This window comes from Heterobasidion irregulare (genome assembly GCF_000320585.1).
Source record: "Heterobasidion irregulare TC 32-1 unplaced genomic scaffold scaffold_04, whole genome shotgun sequence".
In the NCBI taxonomy this organism is placed as follows: Eukaryota; Fungi; Basidiomycota; class Agaricomycetes; order Russulales; family Bondarzewiaceae; genus Heterobasidion; species Heterobasidion irregulare.
The window spans coordinates 2,441,580-2,457,610 of record NW_009258200.1 but is presented as its reverse complement, the minus strand read 5'-3'; the positions used below and the strand labels follow the sequence as shown (position 1 = coordinate 2,457,610).

Genomic DNA, 16,031 nt, shown 5'->3' with positions numbered 1-16,031 from the left:
TTCTTACAGGGTCTGACTCCTTTCCTTTCGCACACCAATGGCAAACTTTGAAAACTTCTACAAAGTTGAATGACATGTGGATCTGCTGTTCCCTGGGGATATGCTACTCAGGTCCACGCTGATTCAAGGTGAACGCTGGTGAACGAAGTCTCCCACATTGAAGTGCATATCATATCATTGAACAGGACTCGCAATGAATGGTTCGATTGAGACACCTAGAACACGGGGTGTTGTCACACTATGTGCATACCCGTGGCCCTAAAAAGGAATGAGAATCGCCGGCCCGGCAGACCGCCTCTGAAAGATCTGAATTCTCATCACTGTACGTCATCATGGCAGCCGATTCAACGATGTCAGCCGCCGGGCCAGCTTGAGAGGAGGCCGCCGGTCGCTCTTGTTTCAACATTGCGAACGTCGATCTCAGGGCAGGATGCCGTCCGATAGCGCCTGCTTTGCGTTTTACTGCTCCGGCCATGGTACGCACATACTGTTGAAGCGTGAGGACCCTACCGTGCTGGCCGTTGCTTATGCTCTAGCTTTCGCTAAGGTTATGGACACGCTACTCGCGTCTCTGCGCTCACATCACACCTTCTATCTCTGCATCCTCCACCAACAGTGCACATAGTGTCATCTGCTCCGAAGCACGTATTTTCGGATAGCGTTGCGCTTGGCGCGTTCTATCGCTACGCAGAAATCGATCCGGTCGTAGTGCAGCCGCTAGCGTGAGTTGGTTTAAATCTAACCCTGCGATGTTGAACGATTGAAGGTATTCCAGGTATCGCGTAGACCGTCAGAAAAGTGTCCGGGTTCTTCGATCGTTTCTTGATCAGAAGGACCAGAAGGTAGATGAAGAGAGCAGGTGGCTACAGGACATCGAGGCAGACTGCGTTTTGAGCGATGCTGTTTTTCTTGGCTTGTGCGTTCAATCATTCATTTCATCTGCGACGATGAGGGATGGCTGACCTAGATCTCTGCAGCTTAGCGGCAAACAAAGCCCAGCTCCCTTCGATCTTGGTTACAAACTTCACCTTTGACTCAGTCTACAGCTATCTGTCTGCCTCTTTTATTGACCAGTCTCGCTCTCGTCAGCACCATTCAAGCTCTCTTACCTCACACATTGAAACGGAACCTGATACTTCGATCTCTGCAGAAGAACTGGATCCTCTTGTGTCTCAGATTTTTGATGGGTATCGACACGCGGATCTTTTGCTCCGGCTTCCTGGTGCAATCCCGATACCTGCCTTTGCTGCTAAGCCTCAACTACCTGCGACTGATTGGATAGACAGTGCAACAGGAACTTTCCATATACCCATAATATCGCATCTTACAGAGGATCCTGCAGCTTATACCTTGCATACGTCAATACCCTTTCCGTCGATCCCGCTCAAACCAAAAGCTCGTGCGGCTCTTTCTGCGCCGCTGCTGGTTCGCCTTCCGAGCCATGACATCTATACTCCTGCTGGTCGCTCCCGCGTGCTCGACTCCATTGGCGTACCGAATCAACTTCATGATCCGTCAACAACCAAGATTCTAGTCGTCTCTTTCGGGGGCCAGGTGATCCACAGACCCGCTCATAGCAGAACCTCCTCGAGATTAGGCTCTGGGACTATCACCCCGAGCGGGACGGAGAACTATCCTCAGCCGTCTGGTGACAGCTTCCCAACCACGCTCCGACAATCTCTGACTGCACTGGATCTTACTGGGAAGAAGCACCCGTCTGCCCTCCACCCGCTCCGCATTCCGCGCATTTCTACCCCTTCGCACATATATATCCCTGGGGCACCCTCTCCGGCATCCAAGGCGACAATGGCCTCGAGCTCGAGTTCTCCTGTGTTCCAGACGATTCCTCCAACACCTACGCTCGTGCAAGACGGGTTTCAGTCAAATGCTGCGGTCATAGAGCCGGAAGGTCAGTTCGTCCCAGACAGTTCCTGGATTGTGATTGTCTGTGGTGTGTCAGAGTCGAAGGGCTGGCACGCCCGTGGCCGAACACTAGATTCTGATGACCTCTCCGGGCCGAACATTGCCAGTGATGCTGCGGATGGCTGTGAGGATGACGAGCTACCAGAGGGGTTTTACATCGCTCCGAAGAACATCTACATGCCAGACCTGATGGCAATTGGAGACGTTCTTTTGGGTAAACTGGTGAGTGATGTCTGCTGGTATCGCAATGCGCTCTGAACGCTCTTGGCCGTAAGGGTTATGGAACGGTCTCCGAGTGCGTAGAGTCCTGCACCCCGTTTGTCTACGGTACCTGCCTTCTTTTCCGACCGATCTGAGCGCGGTAGCTTACCGACCACATAGTTTCCCGCCCTCTTTTCGTCGAGGAGCACGGATTGCGCATTTTGCTTTCTCGAGAGGGCGTGGGCGTGGAGATGGACCACGAGGAGTACGAGGCGGGCAATTGGGCAGGTAAGATCGCGGAGGCGTGGCAGAAAGGGTCGAAGCGGAAGTTGGAAAGACGAAACGGACAGCATGCTGAAGATAGGAAGGAACAGGGGAGGGAAATGGCCGAGTTTATCGTTGAGTGGACTAGGAAATGGGCCCAGTAGCTTACCTCGAATTAATAGTATCAGGTTGCGGAGACAGTGGCGTCTCGTAGTTACCCCAGTATATTCATCAGACCTGCAAACTCAACATCCCTTGAGAAATTGAGAAAGAAGCCCATCGCGACTGCAAGCGTCAGTATACTGCGAAACAGTCTCTACACAGTCGTACAGATAACAAATAAAGACTACATAAGGACTGGGCTCAGTATGGTATGTAAGGCCACGAAAACTATAGACTATATCGAATGTATATGCATTTCTATCTACCGGATTGAGAGTGAAGGAATGTGGAAACCCTGATGACAATGAGCGAAACAGCGGACGTACTGGACAGACAAAGCAAGCCTCTAGAGTGAGCGATATCAACACAGTGCAAAACTTTCAGATCGTCACAAAGGTGCGCTCATAGCGTCTCGCCAGACGTGATAATTTTCTCGTTGGCGTGCTTCGCCCTATTGTGATGGATGAACCATGCAGCGACAAGTAGAATGGACGAGCCGGATGTTGTGACCTAGCGACGAGAAAAAAGCGATGAGACGCCGAGGGCAAGCGCGCTACGGAGCTTACTGCGGAAAACACAATTCCCTTCCACCAGATGGTGTTCTTACCCATGATGGCTCCGGCGATGGGTGGCCCGACGAGCGAAGCGATGCCCATGGGGACACAGCCGATCCCCATGCGTTTTCTGTTTATATCGCACTTGAGACGAAGTTTCTAACAGGGCCATCACAGGGGACTTACCCCATGTTAGCACCGACGGGCGTAAACTCGGCGATGAGCGGGAGGTAGAGAGCCATGGCTAGATGATGAGGATGTTGATCGTGTTTCTAAGACCCAAGCTCCGAAGGCGCCCAGGTACGTACCTGTCCCAAAGAAGAATCCGTAACTGGAACGGAGATCGGTGTTAGGCTCATCACACGGAGCGAAGTAGCAAGCGATGAGCTACTTACAAGATGACGAAGAATGTGAGACCGACGATGCTGGAAGATCCGAGCATCGCGAACTGGACAAGGCCTGCGAATGACCAAGACAGATTGGGAGCGAAACAATGAGGAAGGATGAGCCACGGCGTACCTGCCAACGTGACGGAGGGCAGAAACACCGGCATCGTTCCAAATCTGTCCGCCACATAGTTGGGCAGCACGCGCCCGAACATGCTCGCGAGGTTCAGGATGGCCAGAGAGTAGAATGCAAACTTGGTCGAGATACCGTGCGTCCGAGCGAAGAGCTGCACGTAGAACGAGGGGAAGTACATCCCCAGAAAAGAAAAGAACCCCCACATGATCGTAAGGAGGTAAGGAGTGTCTAGCAGCTGTCCAGGCGCGCGCGAGGCGTGGACGCTGGGCGGCACAAAGATGAGGCAGTTTGCGATAATGATGACAGCCAGGCAGACGAAGGCCGAAGCTCGCACTCCCCAAACAAACCCGACAGAGCCGTGTATGAGCTCATTCTGCATGACTGGTGAGGGCAAAAGTCAATCAAAGTAAAAACGTGGAGCTGAAGCAACATACTTGAGAAAGCGATACCTCCCAGTGAAGCACTCGAGTCCACAATTCCCTGCGAGCAAGAAATATTAGATGTATATTGATCAACATAGACATATATTGCGTACCATCGCCAGCGCTCTGTTCGTCTTGAAATGATGGGAGACAACAGCGGAGGTAGGTACATATAATATTCCGAGGCCTAAGCCCATCCCAACGCCTTGAGATAGGAACACCTGTGCATGCTCAGTCCAAGTCCAATGTCTTTAATGAGCACACATACCTGATAAAACTGCCCGGGTTGTACCAAAGACAACATGAAAAAGCTACGCGAAATTCATATAACGCTTCCGACGAGGAGGGAATGTCCTACCTGAATACAAAGAGCGTAGACCCCACGATGGACGCCAATCGAGTGTGACCTGCATCAAATCTAGAGAGGAACATGTTTATCAGGCATATTCAGATGAAGATTGAGCTAAATATCGCACAGTTTACCGCCGATGGGTCCTGACGCAAGCTCAAGAAAGATTTGAACACCTGCAAATCATGAGCGCTGGCTTCGATCAAGACAACGGCCAGTACCTCCGATCCAGCTTATGGTCGACGAACTGTAGCCCTTCAAGTACGTAGTACGATAATAGTCTTGGAAGACGCCGAAGGAAGTCGTCTATGGTGTACATCTGATCAGACACGATCGACAACCTTGACACGAATAGCGTAAGTCCATACCGTACCGACGGTGCAAAACTGGATCAGCCATGCACCGAGCACTTGAGTTCGAACATGTGAGAAAAGAACCAAGCGACTAGGTGCAGACCGCTCACCTGTACTCCATGCACGCCATTTGCCCTGAGGGTAATCGCCTTCGGGCTCTGACGTCTTTATATCGTCCTGGAGTTTCTCATTATGTGCAGCAAGAGTGCTGTCACTCGCCGCATGACTGAGTTGAGGAACTTGGAGGATGCCATTGGATGCCATTGGGAGGCGGCGAAGGGGAGAGGGGAAGGGATAGATCACTGGCACCAGTCCGCTGAAGAGAGACAGTGATTTAAGTTACGCGACGAGCATACTTAACGCCAGCAGTCCGATCGCCCAGACACCGCCAACGAGGATGACTCATTGGATTTTGAAAATGGCTTCGTATGTAAAGCCCCCACGGTGCTCCGCACGCGATTCTCCAACCAAACGTGAGACCATCAGTCATTGGAACGCTATGGGAAACAGTGATCCGGCACCCGGCATCATCGCAACACCCTGTTACAGCATCGGCTGAGCTTCCTCCGAGACGATCGAGGGGAGAACGGAGAGCATGCGTGAATGCGGGAAGGTGAAGGAAGATGGAGAGAGTGCGCTGTGTTTGGACAAGGCGCCAATCAAACCACGCAATGCCGCACTGATCACTGGAAAGCTGTCCAACATCAGACATGAATGTACGTGCGGATTGAACCAGGCGAGCACTCAAAAACGCGCCACAAGGCCTGGCATCCGACTTTCAGGCGCAGAGGTCGCGGAGCCCCAAACGGCAATAGCCGGATCTACCAAACCCAAAAGGCTGAATGGGCGGCTACGGGCGGCCTGTTTGGTATTTGATAAACGGTGGACCTTTCTGCAATGCCGGCCGAGGCACCGAACGGAAATCGCTGTGTTCGGCGACGACAACAAGCTACAACAAAGGATCTCGACTCGAGAGGAGAGAAGCCGCGCTCCTGTTCAATCAAAGCTTCGTAGCCTCGCGCTACCGGGTCCACGCCAAACGACCCACCCTTGGCCTCTCGCCGTGCAACTGCTGGCAGCCTGTGACCCCGAGAGTGAGACTGCCAGATAGCCAATCAAAGGATCGCCGATGTCAGGCGCCAGTGGGCACGCGCCAACAGACACCCTGGGTCCTCTCATCATCGGGTACACTGTGAATGCCATGTAAGTCTTCCTCTTCCTGCAGTGTGCACACAACGACACATCATTGACACCGCCTCGTACAAGTCTATATGGGGTAACTAACGTACAGTCATTCACATACTGCCATCAGTCTTGGTGTCGAGATCCGCCTTCTCTAAAATATTTCGTGAGAATCCTAGCCCCTCGTTCTATGCGCACCCTGATTGACACTACCTGATCGATGATCAGGTCGTATTCTTATGGTGCTTTGCTCTTCGATTCGACGTTTCAACAATTGTTGCATTCCCCAGAATCTGACATGTACCTCAACTGTGTCTAGGCTCTTGGATACGTTGCAAATGGCCTTGACCAGTCATTGCGTGTATTTCTACGTTATTATTCACTTCGGAGAGGCCGATGCCATCTTCTCAAAGCAAGTCGTATGGTAGGTCCCTTTTCGCGCGCACATCAGCCATCTCACGACTTTGATATTTCAACAGGAGCCTCGAGGTCAGTATCAGCAAGAAGATCTTTATGATGCCTATTGACAGAACTTTGACAGGCATTCCTCATTGTGACGGTGAGCTCTTTTCGCTCATTTGGATGAAACCCGATTCATCGTGATGCTCCAAGGCCTTCGGAGATTACCTTGTCCGGTGGTGAGTAGGCATGGCAGTATCTGATGATCAATGTCGGACCAACCTCTTTTGTTCACAGTTTTTATTGTGAAAGGCTTTGGAGACGTATGTGTTGTTCTCACGCCTGTGTCATTCGCTCACAGTAACCGGGGCTCAAATTACCAGTCAGCACCAGCAATGTATCCTTAGCAATAGGTGTAGTACGTGCATCTCTTTTCGCTGAATACTTTCAAGTTACCCATAATCTCCGTAGAATATTATGTCTCTGTTCTCTTTCGGTGAGTCCCGTGTCCCCAGATCAATATCGCCAGTCGTGATCTGATTCGGCCGTCAAGCCTGCGGGATCTGTAAGGTTCATACGACATCGTTTGATCGCATCTGATTGACACTCTCTTTCCAGTATTCGTAGTCACACAGTGAGCCTCTACTTTCCTGTGTGCATCGCCATATTTCTCACGTCTGACATGTGCCATCGTATAGCCGCAATTTCGGCACAACATCGGAGAAAATGGAGGTATGTGCTCCCGACTGTTTGCTTCTGGATACTGTTCATCTCGTAACCATTTTGAAGTGGGTTACATACCTGAATACCACCGCGATCCTTGTCTCCGACACAAGCATTGCGGTGGCTCTGGTGATATGTTTAAGGAGGGCCGATAGGATAGGGCATGCTCGGTAAATTCAATTCTTATTATCGTCGGACACTGAAGCCAACACGCGCGATATCTTAGAACTCACTCTATAGTCGCAAGGCTTATGCGTTACGTTGTCGGGACCAGCATGTTGACTAGCCTCTGCGCATTAGCCAGTCTCATCACAGTGACTATTTTTTTTATATCTCTGCACTCATCGTATCTACGTGCACGGGTGCTCATTGCCACTCTAGCTCGCCGCTCTGCCACACACCTTTATTTTTATCGGATTCCTCATGACATTAAGCAAACGTAAGTGACCAGAAGATACCACTCTTTCGACCGACACCTGACCGGGGGGTTTTTGTTTCGAAAAATTACGTAGTCTATTTTAACGCCATGCTTGCAAACCTCAATGCACGCACATTCCTGCGAGAGATGAAGCCGCCATCCAGACCGTCCCAGACGTTTTCGTCGCATACGCGCACGGAGGATATCCTCGGCTCCCGATCGTTCGATTCCGCGGGCACGCAAGTCATCGCTTCCTCGTGTAGGCCCGCTCTCACATTCCTTTTGCACCTGGTTGCCGCTCATGCTTTAGGACATCGCAGCATCAGCCAAGAACGATATCCTGGAGCTCGACGATGGCGTGAAATACTTTCGTCACGGAAGCGAGTCGTCTCACCTCACTACACCCCGTCCTGCCCGCCGCTAACCTGAGCGACTAGATTAGATTAAGGCATTGCCCCTCACGAAGATGTCACGAACCGCAGCCTCGATGAGGGATGCACGGCCACTCACGCGGCCCATTCGGCGCCGCTGTCGTTTTTTTTGTATACCTAGCGTCAGGGCAGATCACGGCTGCTTGCAGCTCCCGGGCGCCCTTTCTGTGTCATTAGCCGTGTTTAATATAAGATGGAGGTGCTACTCGCGGGCCACGGGTCAATCGGGATCTGGTGGTCCTGTGTCGATTTTCAGAGACTACCGATAGTCACGGCCGTCGATCTTGGTGCTAAGCGTGGCGTAAGGCTCATATTCTCCGCCGGACACGCCGCTCGACCAGAAGCGTCGCACAGTGGTCGCGCGCTTCGATCGGGCAATCTGTGAGAGCGGCTCGGAACCTCGAGACAGCGAAGAGGAGAGGAGAGAGCTGCATATCCGGACGCAACATGCAGCGACAAGGTCCTACTCCTCTGTTTTGGAGTTTCCTGTGCACGTGGCGCTAGGGCCCGTCACCGTCACAGGCAGTGGCATCCTGTCTGGGACATGCTCATTCTTCCTGGCTTCTTCTCCACCCCGCGAAACTGCACCCCGAGAATGCAACAGAGGCTGTGCGCTCGAGCACTGAAGCGCCGATGACCACCCGGACACCAAAACAAAACAAACACAAAAAACTCTTGTGCATTCGCGCTTAGTATACACCGAACAAGAGTCAACGACAAGCGAGTGGATGCTAATACAGTCCAGTAAACCCAGCAGGACGAGAAGCAAAAAGAACGATGAAGTAACAATACAGGCTGTTGTACGTGTGTGTGTGTGTGTGTATGTGTGCTCGTATACAATAATGGCGGACGCATGCCGGTGCATGCGGTGGGCGGATATACACTAATGCTATAGATACGCGGATACGTGGACGTCATGAGTGCGCGAGCGCGGAAGATTAGTCTACGAACACAAGGTAAGATACTGCGAGTCTCGAGAGGGGCGTGAGTGTCGTCAAAAAGCCAAAGCCAAAGCCAGCGTCGGGCGGGTTAGCGCGCGGCCGGGGGGCAGTCATATCGCGATGGCCGTGAACGGGCTCTCGAACTGGCGGTTGTTCGCGCCGACGCCTGCGATGCCGGCCTCGGGGCTCGACGCGCGCGCGTCGTCGTCAAAGGGCGTCGCGAACGGGTTGGCGGCGGGTTGGCGGCGCTGGCTGTGCGGCGTGAACCCCGGCGGCGCGAGGAGCGACCGCATGGGGGGCGGTGCGGCCGGCATCGACGCGTTCACGACGCGGAGCGTCTTTCCTGGCTGCGGATGAGGCTGCGGAGGTCGAGGGTCGGCTGCGGGGGTCGGATGCCTGCGCGCGCGCGCATGGTGCAGCGGCACCGCGAGGTGCGTCGCGGCGGGCGGTTGGCTGCCGTTGATGGCTGCGAGGATATCATCGGGCGAGGAGCTGCCCACGTCGACGGGCACGCCCGCGGCGGGCTTCGCCCGGAGGGGGTTCGCGGGCGGCGCGGTGGGCTTGACGATGTTGTGCAGCCAGGGCCTGGACGCGGGCGTATTGCTTGGAGACACGGACCACGCGGAGGACGGGTGCGCGTCCTCGCTCGGGGACGTCCGCTCGATGGCCGGAAGGCCCGCCTCGATCTCCGGGAGGCCCGCGTCGCGGAACTGCTCGGCGTGCGCCGTGGAGATGGTGAGCGGCGGCCGGGGCCTGCGGGACGTCGGCGTGGACTCGTGCGACGGCGGCTGCGCGGGCGGGGCGGGCTTGCTGCGCTGGAACCGCCTGAACCAGGGCTTGGTGCGTTGGCCCGCGTCTGGCACGGCCACCGCGAGCGCGGGACGCTCGGCGTCGCGATGCGGGGCGTGGTCGAAGAAGCTGTCGAAGCTCTTCTGGAATTTCGGCCCTAGCAGGCGATTGGGATGCCGCGGCTCGTTGTCCGCGTTGTACGGCGGGCCAGCGGGCCTGGGCGAGGGCATAGGCGTGAACGACGGGAGGTCCATTTGCGAGTCACCGCCGCCGTCGCCGCGGCGACGCTTCTCCGTGCTATTCACGTCCCTCGACTTGAACGGCACGACGATGTCGGCGAACCCAGAGCGCTGGTCCCGCCGCCACTTGCGCCTCCTGCGCGACTCCATCCAGCCCTTGCCGTACGAGTGCCACAGGATGATGCACAGGCCCATGACGACGACGAAGCCCCACAGGGCGAGGAACACGGCGAACATGACGCGCTCCTTCTTCAGCGACTGGACGTACGTGTTGATCAGCCTGCCGACGAGGCCCTCGCTGTTGCCGTCGCCCCCGCCGATGGCGGCCGCCGCGATCGGCTGCGACGCCTCGTTGATCTGGTCGGGCGAGAGCACGAGCGCGCTCTCGTTGACGCGGGGCATGTTGATCACGAGATTGTTGTGGAGGAAGGTGAGCGCGTCCTCGAGCGCGTCGACCTTGGAGCCGATGAAGCACTGGATGAACTCCTGTGCCGGCTGCTCGAGGATGGTCCCGTTGAACACGGTCGCGACCGCGTTCTGGATGTCGCTGTAGAAGACGTTGAGCGTGTCGTTGAGCGTCGTCGTCGTCCCGTTGACCCATCCGAAAAGCCCGTCGTTGATCGTCGTCTGCACGACGTTGATGCGCCCGTTGATGTCGTTCGCGTACAGCGAGGACTGGTTGTACATGCTCTCGTTCAGCGACGTGAAGATGGTGCCTGAGAAATCAGACACGGCGGCGGACGCCCGGGACTGGTACCTCGCCTCCAAGGGCGCGATGGCGAACAGCTGCAGTTGGACGGAGAGGATGCCGAAAAAGCCGATGAGGAAGCAGGCGAGCGCCGGGGGGTGGAAGACGTAGTGGAAGAACCACTGGACGTGGATATGCTGAGACGGAGACAGACGGAGCAGCGCGGTGAGCTGGTTGGCGAGGCGCGTCAGGAAAGGATGCGCCGAGTTGGCCTGGAGCATGAGCAGGTTGTGATCGGAGAGCTGGACGGTCGGTTGCGAAGCGGTAGAGTTCTCGTGCGCGATGGTGGGGTCGGACATCCACGCCTGGCGGGTATACTCGAGATGCCTCTTCAGACAGCGCCATTTGTACCATTCCAGCGCACAGTTGCCTGCCAAGAGCAAAAGAGCCAACGCGGCGATGATGATGATGCCGATCTTCGCAATCTTGAGCAAGTCGTGACCCAGATCGTCCACCACTGAGGTATCCATGTTATCGCAGAACGAAAGAGTACTGCGATCCGGCACGGGGAGAACAGACGAGTTGAAGTTGATGCCGATGAAGGTATCATTGATATCCTTCTTGAGAAGCTCGAACGGCGTATCAAGACTGGATGTCGCGCGCTAGTCTGTGAGCAACAAATATATGCGCGCAGAGATCGCGAGAGAGCTCACATTCCGTTGACCTTGTCCTTCAAATCTGACACCGAGGGAATCGACGCGTTCAGCTTGAGCAGCGCATCCTGAAAGTCGGTCGGGAGCGTGACGTTCTGGAGCGCGTCCAAGCTGGGGACGGATATCTGCGGCACGGAGATGTCGCTGAAGGGGTTGACCTTGTTGATGGCGTCGATGGCGGTTTTGATCGCCGAATTGGCCGAAGAGATATCGTTCTGGATCGAGGTGCGGAGACCGTCGAACGTGCTCGTGATGAGGTTGGAGATCTGCATCCGCGAATCGCGAATCGTCAGCAACCAAGATCGCGCGCCAGATAGCGTGACGTACCTCCTGGGTGGCACCGATGAGGATGGAGAGCGCGCCGCGCACGATCAGCTCCAGGAAGCACAGGAAGGTCGAGCGGTAGATGTCGACGATAAAGTTGATGACCGTCTCCATCACCGTCAGGGCGAGGATCAGCGCGGCGCGGGCGGCGTTCATCGTCCCGTTGACGGCGTCTGCGATCTGCTCGTTCGTGGCGACGGCCATGTACCGGGGCATGCTCGCGGTGGAGGACGCGGCGCGCTGGGCGGCCTGGCACGCGGAGAGCAGGTCGTCCTTCGCGTTCGTGACGGCTGTCTGGGCGGAGTCGGAGGAGATGGAGAGGCGGAAGACGATGAAGAGGAGCGAGAGGATGGGGTACGCGAGCCAGGTGAGGGAGAGCAGGTGGGGGAGCTCGAGGTACGGGTTCAGCGTGGTGCCGGCGCGCAGACCGTGGTCGTAAACGGGCGGGGGCGACGTCCAACGATTGGGCGGGGAAGTGACAGACATGATGCGAGCGAGCTATGTCGGCCGGCGACGATTCGTGAACGGGATATATATGTTTGAATTTGGAGGAGACGAGGGGAGGACCGGGGCTGAGAGCGGGCAGCGGTCGTGAGTGAGAGAGAAGTGAGAAGAGGGAGGAGGGAAGGGGCGGACAACCCGGAGGGTGGAGAGGGGAGGGTGGCATGGGTGTGGGCGCTTTTGAGAGGGTGGCCGCCATTGTTTTGTTGTTACGTCGCGGTGGTGCACATTTGTTCTTGCCTCCCTCGTCCGTCCAAACAATAGCATCGCCAAATTCAGCATCGCTTACATAAGCCCACCTTTGTCTGTCCTTGTCCTTAGACGTTCCGAGGGTATGCAGGTCCCGCAGCCTCTGAAAAATGACATCGCTTCGCAGAGCACCGCAATCAAGCGTGGAGCGGTACCTCGTTCTCCATCTAAAAGTATAAAGTCTAAGCCAGCACCTTTGGCAGCCCCCGAGCGCCGAGCAGCGCCTCCTCCTCGCGACCCCCGCCGCGCCGAACATCCCGAACGGATCCCTGACCGCCTCCGCCCGCGGGAAATACCCGACGACGAGCGCGACGAGCGCGCGGCTCGCGTCGTTCACGTAGAAGTATCGGCGAGTCCGTGAAACTCGTTCTCGTCCTGCACCGTGACCCACGCGCGCGGCAGGCCGAACCGGAGCCCTGGCGCGCGACGAGGGAGAAGCTCCGAGGGGGGACGGACGCGGAGGACGCGAGCCCTGGGGCGTGTGGGGAAGGTGTTGCGCCGCGAGCGGATGTGCACGGGGAACGTCGAGGGCTGTGTGCCTGGGATTAGCGCGGGCCCGAGCGGCGAGCGGGCGAGGTAAGTACGGATGGCAGATGCTCGCCTTGGGCTCTTTCGCGAGCCATGCAGATCGCGAGGCGCCCGTCCGCCCTGATCTCCTCCTCCGTGCCGTTGAGCCAAAGCCTGTCCTTTTCGAACGAGCGGTCTGCGCGGGAGGTGGTCGTTGACCTGAGATGGTCCTGGTCCAATGGGACCGAGAGTGAAGAGTTGATCGGCAAGACGGGCTTGGTGTCTCGCTAGCCCCAGTACCTGAGCAGGGTGAGATTAGCATCCTCGAGCGGGGCAACAGCGAAGAAAACCCCGCACTTGATGCAGGCGATGTTGACCGGCGCCGACACGGTCACGAGGGGGCACGCACTTGCGAGCGGCGGCATACTTACACGCGCCGGCGATGGACAAGGCGCAGGGAAGACGCTAGTGGTGCGAGAGGCATCTGCGTGGACTTTGAGACCCGTGCGATAATGAACTATGACATCGTAGCAGCGCTGTGTCACGCATCACGAAGTAACCGCGAGGGTCACGTCGTGACTGGCCGGCGCATCTCAGAACGGGAAGTGTGTCGCTCGCTGGCAGCGCCGGTGCCCGCGACGGTCACGAATGATGGCAACGATCTTCCGCAGTGAATTTTAATACGTTCCTTTGACGCACCTGTGTTTTGCTGTGAGCTCGTGAGAACGTCAGCCGCTGAGCGTCCTGAGGGCTGTGGCGCTTGGCGGCGCAGTGAGGATCGTCAGACGCAAAGGAGAACGCTGCGCGGTGCTACGGTGTATTTGAGGTCGCGAGACGGGGGTGGCAAAGGTCGTCAAGGCTGCGGGCGGGTGGCGGGCACAGCCACAGCGGCTCGCAGGCGTGGTAGTATTTCCCGCCGGACAGCGCTTTCCTCTCTCCCGCATCTGCCCCGCCCTCCACCGTCGCCCTCCACCGTCGCCGCACGACCCTCCCCCCAGAGGCCCCCGCTATTCTCGGTCGACGGCCGTCTCAGCTCGCGACATGCGCACCGTCACCCCAATGAGGTCCCTGGCCTTCCTCGCCGTCCTCTCCTGCCTCCTTGTCTTTGCGCTCGTCCCGCGATACGACCTTCTTGACGAAGGCCCAAAACACGCTCACGTCGCCCCTCGTCCACGCCAGATCACAAATCCCTTTTCCTCCGCCGCCTCCGCCGCCTCCAGCTCCCCCACCACCGCATCCCCCACCTCCGCAGCGCAGACCACAACCACCCCCGCCCAGGCCACGTCCTCCCCCGCGACCACGTCCACGCCGCAGGAGACCACCACCACCACTCCCGCAGCTACCACCTCTGCCCCCGCCACATCGGCCACCCCGACCTCGTCGTCCACACCCGCACAGCAGGCATCCAGCCCTCCCGCCCAGCAGACCTCAAACGCCGCCCAACAGACCTCGTCCACCCCGACGCCCACCCCTTCCTCCTCTGCGTTGATCACCACAAATGCCCAGGGCGAGCAGGAGACCACCATCGTCGTCGTGACCGCCACCCCGTCCGAGGCTTCCTCCGCGAGTCCCTCCGCTACGTCAGCCGCCGCCACCTCCTCGAAGAGCTCCGACGGCGTATCCTCCTCCACCATCATCGGTCTCTCCGTCGCGGGCGGCGTCGCCGTCATCGGCATCGTCGCCTTCTTCATCTGGAAGTTCACCCGCAAACGCTTCGGCGATGACCTCGACGACAGTGAGTCCCTCCTCCCTCCCTCTCCTCCTCTCCCCGCCTCCATCTCTCTCTCTCCCCGCCCCAGACGAGGCGATCAAGTGGCCCGACCTCAACCATCACGACGGCGGCGTCGTCCCCCTCTCGACCAACCAAACCGGCCGCTCCGGCTTCGACACCAACTCCGAGGTCGACCTCTCCCGGAACAACTCCCGCTCCGGCGGCTACGCCGGCTCCATCGCCGCCACCTCCACCGCAGAGCTCTTCCCCGGCGGCGCCCCCGATCCGTACGCAGTTCCGCCGCTCCCGCACCTGAACCCAAACCAGCCTTACCTCGACGACCCCAGCTCCCGCTTCTACGACCCCTACCGCGGCCCCGTCCCCCAGACCTTCGGCGGCGCACACCCCCAGGACCCGGCCTACCCCGGCGAGGCGATCCCCATGACACAAATGGCAGCCCAGCGCGCCCGCAGCCCCGGCCCCGGCATCGCCTACGACGTCGCCGCCGGCCGCGCGTCCCCGCAGCCCTCCATGCCACCCGGCCGCCGCTCCCCGGGCCCCCAGGCCGCGTACGCGTACGGCGACATGCGCGTCGCGAGCCCCGCCCCGCTGTACGGCGGGCCCGGCCTCCCGCCCCCGGGCAGCCCCGCGCCCATGTACGGCGCCCCCGGCCTCCCGCCGGCGGGGCGCGCGTCGCCGGGCCCGCAGGCGGCGTACGGGTACGGTCCGCCGCAGTAGTAGTAAGGCGCCGTGCGCGGCCTTGCGAGGCGAGGCGAGGCGAGGCGGGATCGGCGCTCCGCGGTGGCGTGTGGGGCTGCGAGCTCGGTGGCGGTGGAGCGGGGAGATGTGTATAGGGCGTGACGGTCGTGTTGGGCGGGCGGCGGGCGAGGCGGCAGGCACGGGCATGGGCATGGGCATGGGCATCACGGGCATGGACCGGAAGAACCGCGCTGGACGGCGATGGATTCGTCGTTTGCGGGGAATGTCGATAACCTGCGTCGATTTTTTTTTTTGTTTGTTCTTTACTACTACACTCTTACGCTTCCTCCGTTCCTTCCCCTGCATTCCTTTTCCTCGTCTCCGGGCCCGTCTCGTCTCTTGCATATGCCGCGGATACCCTCCCCGCTGCCCGCTCGCCCGCTCGCCCGCTCGTACCGCGCCGACGGGAGCGAGTGCCGCGCGGCGCGAGCTGGTCGTCGCGTTCTAATCTTCGCCGAATGTCCATACATATCCCATACCCCACATCCCATATTCCGTATCCATACACTTTTTTTCCCGTTTCTTCCCGTCGGCGGCGCTCGAGCCTCCAATCTAACCAGCTTCAACCAGAGCCGTCATCCATGTAATCGCGCCCCGTTTCTCTCCCTCTCTCTCTCTCTCTCTCTTTTTTTTTTTTTTCTCTCTCGCCCGAGCGGTGTGCGGATCTCCCGTCTACGACGGCCCGTCCTTGCATCGCATGGTATTCC

The 16,031-nt window shown here is 57.9% G+C and overlaps 8 protein-coding genes across 8 annotated transcripts; 4 read left to right on the top strand and 4 right to left on the bottom strand.

Annotated features, from left to right (window-relative positions):
• Positions 1 to 415: 415 nt before the first annotated feature.
• On the top strand, positions 416 to 2,614 carry HETIRDRAFT_383387 (uncharacterized protein). Its single transcript, XM_009547286.1, has 6 exons — positions 416 to 476; positions 548 to 722; positions 776 to 916; positions 978 to 2,145; positions 2,199 to 2,250; positions 2,305 to 2,614. The coding sequence occupies exons 1-6, from the start codon at positions 431 to 433 to the stop codon at positions 2,550 to 2,552; spliced, it is 1,830 nt and encodes a 609-aa protein (XP_009545581.1). The 5' UTR covers positions 416 to 430; the 3' UTR covers positions 2,553 to 2,614.
• A 3-nt stretch (positions 2,615 to 2,617) lies between these two features.
• HETIRDRAFT_148402 (MFS monocarboxylate transporter) lies at positions 2,618 to 5,067 on the bottom strand. Its single transcript, XM_009547285.1, has 14 exons — positions 4,861 to 5,067; positions 4,766 to 4,806; positions 4,619 to 4,703; positions 4,525 to 4,573; positions 4,407 to 4,466; positions 4,317 to 4,359; positions 4,162 to 4,269; positions 4,061 to 4,106; positions 3,624 to 4,007; positions 3,500 to 3,563; positions 3,413 to 3,435; positions 3,291 to 3,348; positions 3,117 to 3,234; positions 2,618 to 3,060 (listed from the first exon to the last, which is right to left on the bottom strand). The coding sequence occupies exons 1-14, from the start codon at positions 5,012 to 5,014 to the stop codon at positions 2,953 to 2,955; spliced, it is 1,341 nt and encodes a 446-aa protein (XP_009545580.1). The 5' UTR covers positions 5,015 to 5,067; the 3' UTR covers positions 2,618 to 2,952.
• Positions 5,068 to 5,879: 812 nt separating this feature from the next.
• On the top strand, positions 5,880 to 7,209 carry HETIRDRAFT_426621 (uncharacterized protein; the record flags this gene model as incomplete). The annotated part of the gene is given in 12 exon segments (XM_009547284.1): positions 5,880 to 5,953; positions 6,161 to 6,232; positions 6,252 to 6,356; positions 6,412 to 6,421; positions 6,474 to 6,491; positions 6,545 to 6,570; positions 6,629 to 6,654; positions 6,693 to 6,749; positions 6,803 to 6,827; positions 6,950 to 6,965; positions 7,030 to 7,063; positions 7,121 to 7,209. 12 exon segments carry the CDS (start codon positions 5,880 to 5,882, stop codon positions 7,207 to 7,209), a joined length of 552 nt encoding a protein of 183 aa, XP_009545579.1.
• Positions 7,210 to 7,580: 371 nt separating this feature from the next.
• On the top strand, positions 7,581 to 7,896 carry HETIRDRAFT_450918 (uncharacterized protein; the record flags this gene model as incomplete). The annotated part of the gene is made up of 2 exons (XM_009547283.1): positions 7,581 to 7,731; positions 7,793 to 7,896. 2 exons carry the CDS (start codon positions 7,581 to 7,583, stop codon positions 7,894 to 7,896), a joined length of 255 nt encoding a protein of 84 aa, XP_009545578.1.
• Positions 7,897 to 8,559: 663 nt separating this feature from the next.
• On the bottom strand, positions 8,560 to 9,202 carry lep11 (lignin medium expressed protein 11). The gene has a single exon (XM_009547282.1). The coding sequence runs from the start codon at positions 9,135 to 9,137 to the stop codon at positions 8,955 to 8,957; it is 183 nt and encodes a 60-aa protein (XP_009545577.1). The 5' UTR covers positions 9,138 to 9,202; the 3' UTR covers positions 8,560 to 8,954.
• Positions 9,203 to 9,990: 788 nt separating this feature from the next.
• HETIRDRAFT_474453 (uncharacterized protein) lies at positions 9,991 to 12,083 on the bottom strand (the record flags this gene model as incomplete). The annotated part of the gene is made up of 3 exons (XM_009547281.1): positions 9,991 to 11,208; positions 11,274 to 11,539; positions 11,601 to 12,083. Coding segments are annotated over 3 exons (1,965 nt in total), but the record flags the coding sequence as incomplete, so codon positions are not given.
• An 869-nt stretch (positions 12,084 to 12,952) lies between these two features.
• On the bottom strand, positions 12,953 to 13,246 carry HETIRDRAFT_247911 (uncharacterized protein; the record flags this gene model as incomplete). The annotated part of the gene is made up of 2 exons (XM_009547280.1): positions 12,953 to 13,141; positions 13,205 to 13,246. Coding segments are annotated over 2 exons (231 nt in total), but the record flags the coding sequence as incomplete, so codon positions are not given.
• A 649-nt stretch (positions 13,247 to 13,895) lies between these two features.
• HETIRDRAFT_157056 (uncharacterized protein) lies at positions 13,896 to 15,845 on the top strand (the record flags this gene model as incomplete). Its single annotated transcript, XM_009547279.1, has 4 exons — positions 13,896 to 14,022; positions 14,107 to 14,531; positions 14,553 to 14,589; positions 14,654 to 15,845. 4 exons carry the CDS (start codon positions 13,896 to 13,898, stop codon positions 15,301 to 15,303), a joined length of 1,239 nt encoding a protein of 412 aa, XP_009545574.1. The 3' UTR covers positions 15,304 to 15,845.
• Between the last annotated feature and the right edge of the window lie 186 nt (positions 15,846 to 16,031).